Source organism: Schistocerca nitens, chromosome 11, assembly GCF_023898315.1.
Source record: "Schistocerca nitens isolate TAMUIC-IGC-003100 chromosome 11, iqSchNite1.1, whole genome shotgun sequence".
Lineage (NCBI taxonomy): Eukaryota > Metazoa > Arthropoda > Insecta > Orthoptera > Acrididae > Schistocerca > Schistocerca nitens.
In genome coordinates this window covers 69,288,320-69,300,817 of record NC_064624.1, presented here as the reverse complement: position 1 = coordinate 69,300,817, position 12,498 = coordinate 69,288,320, and the positions used below count along the sequence as shown (strand labels likewise).

At 41.7% G+C, this 12,498-nt stretch overlaps 1 protein-coding gene across 2 annotated transcripts in view; it reads left to right on the top strand.

The window, feature by feature from the left end:
- LOC126212842 (ankyrin-3-like) overlaps positions 1 to 12,498 on the top strand; it is a 94,139-nt gene that overhangs the window by 59,737 nt on the left and 21,904 nt on the right. For both annotated transcript variants that reach the window (XM_049940260.1, XM_049940261.1), the window contains exon 3: positions 2,640 to 3,216. In XM_049940260.1, coding sequence (XP_049796217.1) covers positions 2,640 to 3,216 — 577 coding nt within the window. The remainder of the gene's footprint in view (positions 1 to 2,639; positions 3,217 to 12,498) is intronic.

Sequence of the window (12,498 nt, the reverse complement as noted above, 5' to 3'; positions counted from 1 at the left end):
AAGACGATTTCAATCCCGTTATCCAAATTCATCCTGGAGGAGCACTTTTGGGACTGCATTCTGGTTCTGATGCACCCAGAGGCCACTAGCATGGGCCTAGATTGGATTCACATTCAGATAAAACAGCTGAGCCATGCATACCTGCTCTATTCTCCTGTATACTATATGTAACACTACTCTCCCTTCCTAAGTACGTTTTTGTTGAATAGATTAAACATAATTGTTTATAGTACACTACCTTGCTGGATTCATTCATGAATATGTGTAGAACCTGCACTCCAATAGAAGTCCTCTCCTTTTTTATACAGCTTCCACATAACATATCACTTTCTATGCATATTCCTACTGTCTTCTGTACCTCAAACTTTATTTGGCCATTTTACATCATGAAACATTTCCTGTATACCTACAAAAGCTATTTATTTACAATTTAAAATAAAGTTTAAAGATGTTACTCTTTCTTGGATTCTTCGGTTTTTTTCCGAATCCAAACTGACTTTATGATAATCGTGTGTCAATTGTTCGAAGACATAGGAAGCTTTTATTTGATGTGGCATTCACGACTAAGCTAAGACTTCGGTAATTTTTGTATTTTAAGACAAGAGTAAATATCGTATAATGTTTCTCTAGAGTCTGAGGGCAATTTCCCCTGTTCCTGTATGTTACACAAGGGAGTATTTAACAAATTTCTAATTGCAATTCTTCCAGATTCGACAAATTCACCTGGAATGTTGTCTTTCCCAGGGCTTCCTTGTTTCTCAGATTTTCAGAGCTAGCTGATATAAAATAGCTGCAATAAATAATAGTAATTTAAAACGTCATTTAAAGGATCAACCTGATCGTCTAATGTAGTAACTGGAACTGTGACTATTTTCAGCGCTAATTACAGCTTGTAATGAAGAACTTACAACAACAAAGGTCAGTTATCAGTACCATCTGCAACAATTTGGTAGGGTGACATCAATTACGAAATGATGGAAAGAATGTGTGTTGAAAAGATGGCATATTCTCTATGACTGGCTTTGACATATCCCCCTACAGTAATGGCTCCCAACCTTTCTGAGAGCATTATCCCAGAGTGCAAACAGACACTAGCTAGAGCTCCACTTCCCCCTTCCCCTCCCAGCCTCCCAATCACCCAAACACACACACACCAAGTCGTCATCCTTAGCGATTAACTAAACTCCACTAAGAAGAATAATTCCTTTGAAAACTTTTATTTTGAAAGTGATGAAAGATAAATGATAGCTTTTGTAGATGTTTTATTAAACCTCAGACTAATGTAATTATACAATTGGTACTTCTTATTTGTAATGATGTAGCCTTTCTCATTGCGTCTAAGACTACTCAAAAATGGAAGTTAACTAACTGTCTGCAGTAAAGTTATGCACTTGTTACAAAACTTGTTTCCTCTACACCACTTCTATCTCTATTGACACTTGCGTCTCCCTCACCCTGCACCTTTACTTAAAATCAATCAAGTGAACATTCGTGAACTCTACTTACTGTTTCTGAATCACTTGATTGCTGGACTCCTTACCTCTGCGGTGTCAGAAATCGAACGATTTTAACTTGCCAACGCTTTGTGTCTGACTAGGTGCCTGAAATAATAATAAAAGTAAAGTACTGTACACATCTTACACTACAATAGTAGCCATTACATAGTAAGTGTTGAGTTGAAGTTTAATATTTTTTCATTTATTATTATGAAGTGAGTGATGACGAAGTTTCTGGTCATTTGCTAGAAATTTTTATGAGATATTGAAGCATATGTGATCTATATGTCTCGATTTCTCCATCATGGTACAAAGTGAAAACTATTGTGTGCATCAGGAGGATTATGTGTGGAAGATGAAGTTCATACATTCGTTTGACAAGCTGTAGAATGCACCACATTGTGTCATTCATTACTTCTATTATTTGAAAATAAAAATTTATTGATGATAAATTATGTAATAGCTACAAATTGTTGCGAAATAGTCATTATAAACATGATTTTTAGAAATAATTTAGTATTGTGAGCGAAACGCAATTAGGCACAGTTATTTGTATTCCTCATAAAATTTAATTTTATCCATTGGGGCGTTATGCCACTACCCTACAAAATGTTGGGTGTTGTCATATTGGAATATGTCAGAAGTTGCCATTTAGCTATGCCCGCCACCTCTATGTCACGTTTCTAGAAAGTCATTCCTGACTGTGACAGCAGGTACTTGATTCCCTGTATCAGTTCCTGGAGAGAAACATGCTGGTATAGCAGATAAGGGCAGAGGGATACAGATTTCAGGCATGAAATATCATTGTTTTCTGAAATAACTGCAGAAATCGGGACTGGGTGTTGAACAATGTATGCTCTTAGTTTTGTGCTAGATATTCATTTTGATACTTTGAGCAGGTAATTGTAGAAAGAGGCCTCTATTCCTTCTGTGGCATTTTGTACAAGCAAATAGGGAAGTTTTAAGAGGAGTTGTAATAGATTTTCAAAAGTATTATTTCCTTCATCTACACACTATAATCTATGTTGGGTGTAAATTTTATCCTGATAGCAGCTTTAGAAATGCCTTTAAATTTTGGCATTGATTAACTCTGCACTGAGAGCCACTCACACTTTTTCCAACACTTGGGAAACTGTGTTCCAGAATCGCTGACAGTGGGACTCGTTCAGGAGGCTGTGGAGGCCACGGCCGTGGATCTCGGAGCCCTGCTGGACGCCGGGGACGACGCTGTGGTGACTCTGCTGGCTGGGGACACGCGGCTTGTGGCTCATAGGGCTGTCTTGGCCGCCAGGAGTCCCGTGTTTGCGGACATGTTCCGTAGCGTCACCTTAGAGGCTAGCAGCAGCCAGCTCGTACTCTCGGACACAGAGGGTCCTGTGCTGCGCCAGGTGCTGGCATACCTGTACACCCTGCAGGTGCCCCAGCTCCCCAGCATGGCCCCAAAGCTGCTGGTCGCCGCCGACGTATACGGCCTGTCGGTACTGAAAGCGCACTGTGAGCAACAGGTGGTCGCCCAGCTGTCTGTCGAGACTGCGGCAGCTGCAGGTGTTATCGCGATCAGGCATTCCGCCAACAGGCTGAAGCAGGCCGCCGTCGCCTTCATAAAGGCCCACTTGCTCCATGTGATGGCGTCGCAGGGCTGGGCTGAGGCTGTAGTCAACGACCCACAAACTGTTGTGGAGTTGGTTCACCTGATTGCAGAGACACCGACAGACACCAGGTAAGCGTGAGACAAGTCACAATTCCACGTTCCACAGCGATAAGTGTGTGTACTGCCAGGCCTACAACGTCCACCACAAAGTTTAATTAGATGTGCATGCGCAGTAAAATACACTACTACTGATAATCATTTTCTTGTATACACTCTGTGATCAAATGTATCCAGACGCCTGGATGAATTTGACTTACAAATTCAATGAAGCCCTCCAACGGTAATGCTGGAATTCAGTGTGGTGTTGGTCCACCCTTAGCCTTGATCTCAGCTTCCACTCTCGCAGCCATTCGTTCAATCAGGTGCTGGATGGTTTGTTGGGGAATGGCAGCTCATTCTACACGGAGTGCTGCACTGAAGAGAGGTATCGGTGTTGGTCGATGAGACCTGGCACGAAGCTGGCGTTCCAATATATCCCAGATGTGTTCTGTAGCGTACAGGTCAGGACCCTGCGTGGGCCAGTCCTTCACAAAGAGGTTACTGTCATGCAACCACTCGGCCACAGCCCATGCATTATGAACAGGTGCTCGATCATGTTGAAAGATGTAATCGCCATCCCCCAACTGCTCTTGAACAGTTGGAAACAAGAAGGCGCTTAAAACGTGAATGTAGGTCTGTGTTGTGATAGTGCCACGCGAAACAACAAGGAGTGCAAGCATCCTCCATGACAAATACGACCATATCATAAAACCACCGCCTCTGAATTTTACTGTTGTCACTACACACGCTGGCAGAGAGCGTTCACAGGGCATTCGCCATGCCCACACCCTGCCATCCGATTGACAAATTGTGTACCATGATTTGTCACTCCACACAATGTTTTTCCACTGCTCAATCGTCCAATGCTTTCGCTTCTTACACCAGGCATTTACCTTCGTGATGTGTGGCTTAAGAGCAGCCGTTAGACCATGAAATCCTAGTTTTGTCACCTCCCGCCTAACTGTCATTGTACTTGTAGTGGATACAGTGACGAATCACGGTACAAAATGTTGCCATCCGATGGCAGGGAGTGGGTGTGGCGAATACTTGGTGTACGTCATTTGCCAGTGTGTGTAGTGCCAACAGTCAAATTCGGAGGCGGTTATGATGAAGAGCAATTCGTGGACGGAGATTGTATCTTTCAACCTGATCAAGCACCTGATCATAACGCACGGCCTGTGCCGGAGTGGTTACACAGCATAAACATCCCTGTAATGGACTGGCCTGCACAGAGTGCTGACCTGAATCCTACAGAACATCTTGTGATGTTTTGGAACAGCAACTTCGTGCCAGGCCTTGCCGACTGACAACGATACCTCTCCTCAGTGCACCACTCCATGAAATATGGGCTGCCATTCCCCAAGAAGCCTCCCAGCACCTGATTCAACGTATGCCTGCGTGAGTAGGAGCTGTCATGAAGGCTAATGGTCGGCTGATCCCATATTATATTCTAGCGCCACGAACTTGTAATTCAATTTCAGCCAGGTGTCTGGATACTTTTGATCACATAGTGTACTTTAGAATGCTGCAGCACAGTTCAAGGTGGGCAGCAACGTATTTTAAATTCCCCATTCGTGATTTTCTCATTCTGTAAATCTTGAAATATTCGTGGTAGTGGAGTAGTCAGTCACATTAGTCGCTACACCCATATCAGTACAACAGTTTTTTGTGTTTTGTATCTCCCTTTTACGTTCTAGATATATATGTGGGATTCGCTGACAAGTTCTGTAACAAAATTCATTAACTCTAACGAAGTATTCGAGGGGTATTAGAAATAAGATTTTTGAAGTTTACTATGCTCTAAGGAAAATGTTGTCATTCTCAATCGGAACATATATGGAACATCTCTCTTAAAGAAGGTGATATAAAAACACAATTCTTGAACACCACATGACCATCTCACAAGAAAGGCGACAGGGTTTCACAACAGCTCTGCCGCTTCAGGCAGTTCCGCATAATGCTCTGTCTTCCTTCACATTTCCTTCCCACTTCTAGTCTGTTGTTTCTCGTGATATTGCCATACTTCAGTGCACTAGCTTGTGCAAGGAAGGCGCTTTTTGTGTGAAAACTCCGTTCTTGGGTCTTAGAGAAGTGTCTGTCAAATATCTACTGACCAGTCATTGCTTAATTTTCCCGGTGGCTTTAGTAAAGATTAGTCCTGATGTGTTTTCTTGTGCTAGAGCTTAGGGGTTTCCTTATCTGATCTGTTCCAGTTATTGATCCATTCCTAACCACATCAAAATGAAAGAGATCTTTAGATCCTTCTATTCTTTGTTATCAACATATCACATTATAAATACTCACTACAATGCTAGTGACAAGTAATTATCATAAATTACTTTTATTGTTAGATATGTCTGAATATTTATGCACTACTTACTGAGCTGCTTCAAAAACTGGAATTCATATCCTTCAGATAATAATCCGTACACTCAGTGATTCATTTCTCATTTATTTTTATTGTTACAGAAGTGTATCCCATAATTATAAACGAAAATTAATGTTGAATGAAACTGCTTATCGCCTCAGCTATGTTTTTAAGATGCCTATTATTTACACATTAACTTTAAATATGTAATTCTATCTGAATTATTTAGAAACAAAGTTGGGAAACGCACTTCTTAACTTAAATAGGGTGCATGTCACAAAACCCAACCAGTATCTTCTTCATTGCGTCAAGCTATGTACAGTATTGCATTGCTTACCATGAAAACCACTTCACACAAGTATCCATTCACGTTACATGCATATACATGAAGCCTCTCTTTTTTATGTCAATGGTAAATTCATTGCCCAGTTTCTTCATGAGAAATCACAAACGTTAACCAACACACACACACACACACACACACACACACACACACACACACAGAACAAAACTACAACTGGCAAAACTAGAAACTGCCACATCTTCAGTAGTTCTCATTTGATACACGGATCTCCCAACAGTTACTGCCATTAAAAACCACTGCTAAGTGCAGCATGGTTTGCACGGCTCTTGAAATACTTGTCTTTTTCCATCACAACACTTGCTTCATAAGCACCACTTGTAAATTCCACATTGTCCAAACACCAGCCACAACTTTTTCGCAGGTTATCACACTGCATACAAATTTCCATCAACTGGCATATGTAGCATAGTACCTTTGTCTGTGCATTGGACTTATATTTAAATTATTAAGCACTAATATAACACACACACACCCACACACACACCCACACACACACACACACTAATCACAGTCTGATAAATACCATTACACTGAACACAGTAACGAAACAAAATTCTTGATTTCAGTGAGTGACAGCCTGTGATCAGCACTTAGGCGTAAATATATATTATATAATTAATGTGTCTGCTTATTTTACTGATCATACTCATAGACTCGTTCAGCCTCCCAGTCAGGTACTATTCAATTTGACCTGTTTCGTGTGGGTGCTCACTGGCCAGTGTGAATCAAATAAATCTATTGGACGAAGTTTCAATTCTGTGATACAGGTTTTCATGGAAGTTAAATTTTTACTGCAGTAGCTTCGTATTATGACAAATATTGTGCTCCATTTTTCTCTGAATTTCCTTCCCCGGTCATTTCAGAAGTATCTGTCATCATATTTACCATATGTTCCCCCTACCGCCCACTCTATAGCATATGACCTACGAACACCATCTGATGGACATAGTAGCAAATTAAGTACATTTAAAAGTTTTGCCAATCTAACTTCCGAGTTACTGTAGCTTGGTATATTAAACTGCTAGTATGAGGAACTCAGGAGAAGCAGCGTGTAAACTGATCGTCTCACTAGTAAGTCATCTATCTTAGTGGGTTAGTGGACCCACTGTGGCCTTTGGCTGTATTGGTCCCATTATCTGTGGATGGACAGCTGCCCAGTGGTCTCTGTGTTAATACATGTATCGGAACAGTCTACCTCTGCACTGTGGGGCAGCCACTGGACACAGCAGGACCAACCCCCAATATACAGCCACACAGTGAGCACAGCGACTGAGGCCGGACCCTCACCACAGCTGTGCAGACCACAGGTCCCCACTCAACCCCGTCTGTGGCATCTCGTGAGTTCTGTCACTACATAAGCATATCTTTAAACAAATCAGAGGAGGGTGGCGTTAGCGGTTATGGCGAAAAAATCGAATTTTAGTTTCTAAAAAGCAGAGATGGCAATGGTTAACAGTAAACTTATTGTTTTAATCGATATAAAATTCTTTCTTTGTATTATGTTCATTCAGTGTGGTAGTATGGGGAATGTTTCCTAAGCTAAAATTCTTTTCCACAGTTTCTGTATATATTAATGTAGTGGATGAAGTTTCTAGTTTTATTGTTGGTTATATATATCTCCCAAATTAATCTGGAAGGGAATGGATGTGGAAGTAGGTTGCTGGTGCATTGCTATATGAGTATCATACATGAACATAAATTTATGGACTTTATGAGCTGCAAAAGAGAAAAGTAGAGTCTGGAGAAAGTGAAGCATGTAAGACTGGAAAGATAACCTCCACGTAAGACTATGAACATCGCTTGATGTAGAGTTTATGTTTAAATATACATTGCATCAACAAGGACTGAAGTATTCAGAAGGGCTGACGAAACGAAATGATACTTCACATGTTGATGCAGTATGTGACATTATATCAGTCATTGAAAAATCGAGTCAGATTTACACAGAACTTAGTGGTATGAACCCATTTATAGTTTGGCATTGCAACCACACTTACCTGGACACATGCGTTGGTTCTGTTGGGAAGTAAATCTTCATTTTATCCTCTCCTGAGGGAAAGTGGGCCATAACCGTTGCAACTCGTCCTTGATATCGCAGTTACTAGCACTGTGATGGATTGACACCCGACATGTTAGATCTGGATGTCTTTCGGGACATGGGGGTATTTCAGCGTCACGCAGACAATTTATGGAGATACATCCCATGTGTGGGTGAGCATTTTCCTGTTGATTGTTGATGTCACAAAACTGTTGCATGAGAGGTAGCAAACAGGGACGTGGGATGGCAGTGGCATACCATTGTGCCAACAGCGTCCTCAGTCACTATGAGTCTTGAGCCGAGGTCATACCCAGTGAATCCACATACCATGACCCCAGAAGTAACACTGCTGCATGTCTCCAGAAAACAGAAGGAATGCGACCAAGGTCGCCACCATAGTGCCTGACAATGCTCATCTGGTCCAGTACAAAATGTGATTCATTGCTGTAATGCGAGTAGTCTATGCATTATATTGACAGAACCACTCCAATAGAAGTCTTTTCTGTGTTGGTAGTAATGACAGCTACACGTGGCTGAATAATTCCATAGCCCATCTGCTAGTGGCCTCTGACACCAATGCAGGGACGAGGAAGACATGCTCATGGTCTTAGGGACTGTGAACAAAACAATAAATTACTACGATTGGCTGGTCCAATAACAAAAGTGTTCAGGGAGTTGACCACGAGTGTATCTAAGAAGATTAGAAAAGTGGGTGAAATACAAGTGATACACTTTGATTGGTTGCAATGCTGTCTCGAGGCAGTAAGATATTTCCGGACATGATAGCGTGGCCAATCTGGCTCCAAACCTAGAGAGACCTTAGATACTTCTGTTAGTACAGGGTGGAGCAAATGAAAGTGGCCTGGGTGAATGACTACGATTGCACGTGAATATATGCATGTAGCCACACCCTGTGACATGCACGCCATGTGATCCACCACGTGATCCACATCAGTTCAGATTGTAGTGCGGGTTGTGCCATTGTGAGTGGAGCTGAGCAAAGGGGACGATGGTACTCACAGTGGAGCAGCAGGCGTTCGTTGTGAAAAGTTATGTGAGAACGAAGTCATGGAAACGGTATGGTCAGTTGTTTTCTGCGAAATTTAGTGGTGTTAAAGTGTGAGCAGCGAGTACCATGCAACGCTAAATCCGAAATTGATGTCAAACAGGATCTGTTTTGAACCAGTAAAAAAAAAAAAAAAAAAAATGCCTAAACTCCCCTGCACATCACAAAACATGGCTGCAGTGCGCCAGAAAATGTTTCAGAGACCTACCAAATCAATCCAACACCTGTCACAAGAGACCAGGATGACACACTGATTACACAGACCTGCATATTCAGGGTGGTCCATTGATTGACTGGGTCAAATATCTCCCGAAATAAATGTCAAATGAAAAAAACTTGTCTAGCTTGAAGGGGGAAGCCAGATGGCGCTATGGATGGTCCGCTAGATGGCCCTGCTATAGGTCAAACGGATATCTACTGCGTGTTTTTTAAATAGGAACCCCATTTTTATTACATATTCCAGTAGTACGTAAAGCAATATGAACGTTTTACTTAGGCCACTTTTTTCACTTTGTGAGAGATAGCGCTGTAATGGTCACAGACATATGGCTCACAATTTTAGCTGAAGAGTTCGCAACAGGTAGTTTTTTTAAATTAAAATACAGAACGTAAGTACGTTTAAACATTTTATTGCGGTTGCTCCAATGCGATACATGTACCTTTGTGAACTTATCATTTCTGAAAACGCATGCTGTTACAGCATGATTACCTGTAAATACCATATTAATGCAATAAATGCTCAAAATGATGTCCGTCAACCCCAATGCATTTGACAATACGTGTAACGACATTCCTCTCAACAGAAAGTAGTTTGCCTTCCGTAATGTTTGCACATGCATTGACAATGCGCTGACGCATGTTGTTAGGCGTTGTCAGTGGATCACGATAGCAAATATCCCCCACAGAAAGATATCCGGGGACGTCACATCCGGTGAACGTGCGGGCCATGGGATAGTGCTTCGACGATCAATCCACCTTTCATGAAGTATGCTATTCAATACCGCTTCAACCGTACGCGAGCTATGTGCCAGACATCCATAATGTTGGAAGTACATCGCCATTCTGTAATGCAGTGAAACATCTTGTAGTATCATCCCGTAATTTCTCTTGTGCCCAGTGGCAGAACTGTACAAGACGTTCAAAGTCGCCGCCATGCAATTCCTGGTGGACAGAAATATGGAACGGGTGCAATCGATGTTGATGTAGCATTCTCAACACCGACGTTTTTGAGATTCCCGATTCCCGCGCAATTGGCCTGCTACTGATTTGCGGATAAGCCGCGACAGCAGCTAAAACACCTACTTGGGCATCATCATTTGTTGCAGGTCGTGGTTGACGTTTCACTTGTGGCTGAACACTTTCCTTAAATAACGTAGGCTAACTATCCGGCGAACGGTCCGGACACTTGGATAATTTCGTCCAGGATACCGAGCAGGATTCATAGCACACGCCCATTTGGCATTTTGATCACAATAGCCATATGTCAACAAGATATCGATCATTTCCGCAATTCGTAAACGGTCCATTTTAACAAAGGTAATGCATGACGAAGCAAATACCGTCTGCACTGGCGGAATGTTACGTGATACCACGTACTTGTACGTTTGTGACTATTACAGCGCCATCTATCACAAAACGAAAAAAGTGGTCCACCTAAAACATTGATATTTCTTTACGTACTACACTAATATGTCATAAAAAATGTGGGTTCCTATTCAAAAATACGCAGTTGATATCCGTTTGACCTATGGCAGCGCCATCTAACGGGCCAACCACAGCGCCATCTGGTTTCCCCAGTTCAAGCTAGACGAGTATCTCTCTTTGTAGTGTTTGATGATTATTTCGTGAGATGTTTGGCCTGGTCACTATCAATGGACCACCCTGTATATCCCTATCTCATGTCTGTTGGTCATGCATTAAAACCACCAGATGTTCCTAAGCACCTCCACATTTGTGAATGTCCATTCACTGAGATAACAATGAATGGCTTGGACATGGATCTTTTCTTTATGTCTGATGGAGACTAATTTCAGTTGAGTTGTTACGTTAAGTAACAGAATCACAGGTCTTGGGTAGCAGAGTCAGCCGAACTTCCACGAAACACCTTTGCACGATCATAAGGTTGGATTTTGGTGTGCAATGCCTGCACACAGCATTACTGGTTTCACCTTCTTCAATCAGCTGCTGACTTTGGCCCATCACATTGCCAACATTTGGGAGTTATTTGTGGCAGCATTAATGGAGGAGGGAAAGGTGTTCAGTTACTTCCAAGAAGATGGAGCAACTGGTCATACAGCAAGTCGAACCTTTGATCACAGATACACAATTTCATGATTCACAGTTGTTAGCAGAGGTCAGCCTGGTTGGGGCCCTACCTGGCCACCTTTGTCACCTGATCTGTCAGTGTGTTATTACACTGCACGAGAGTCCTCGAGAGCAGAGTCAATCACAACAACCCTCACAGTCATCAAGAACAGCAGCAGAACACTCCAGATGAGACTGCAGCAGTTCAAGCATCCAACCTTCGATCCGCCTTCAGCAACCTACCGACCAGGGCCCAAAAGCATCAAGAGATGAATGGTGGTCATTTTCAACAGCTGATATAGTCATCTTAGTGCTGCATTTACTTTGTTGTATTACTTTGTACTATAGAACTCTAATCTCTGGCTGCTTTTATTTGACCCCACCTTCTAATAAATTGCATGTGTACATGAAAAGAGCAAAGCTATACAAGGCAGTAAGCTAGTAACCTTTCTCTCTGAGTCAGTAAATATAATGTTATATTTTGTAACTGCAGTATAAGTATTTGTATTAGTGTTAATATTAGTAACAACTGTCAGTAGTAACATAGTAGTAACAGTAGTAGTTGTAGCTTCTAGAGAAAATTCATGGTGATATAGTATTAATAGAGGCTTTCAATAGTTGTAAGAGTTATATTGTTTATTACTGCAATTACAGTATCAGTTCTCATTGTAGTGTTAATAGCAATATGTAAAATGAAATAGTAAAATTAGGCAAGATGATTTGAAATAACGAATGCCACTATGTACAGCACCACATCGATATCCATATAAATGTTGGAGCATACTAGTAGACAGAAATAAGGACAGTGAAAATCTTATATTTTAGACATACCATATTATATTGTTCAAAATAAGAAAGAAATAAGAGAAAAACAAGCTTGACATATTTGAGGTACCTAGTAGTTTCCCGAGAGCATGGCAGAGGATGTCCTGAGGTGGTACTGTGTACCAAAACCAGTAACCAGTAGACTAAATGAAAACTGCTACTAAGGACTAAAACACTCATCAGCCAGAACATTATAATCACCTATGTAATAACTGATATGTCCACCTTTGCAACGGATAGCAGCAGTGACGCATCATGGTCTGGAAGGGAATTGGCGCCACACTGCCCACACAAGGCACCTAATTCCCAATAATTCCTCACCGGAGGAATGAGCTCTTACGCCACGT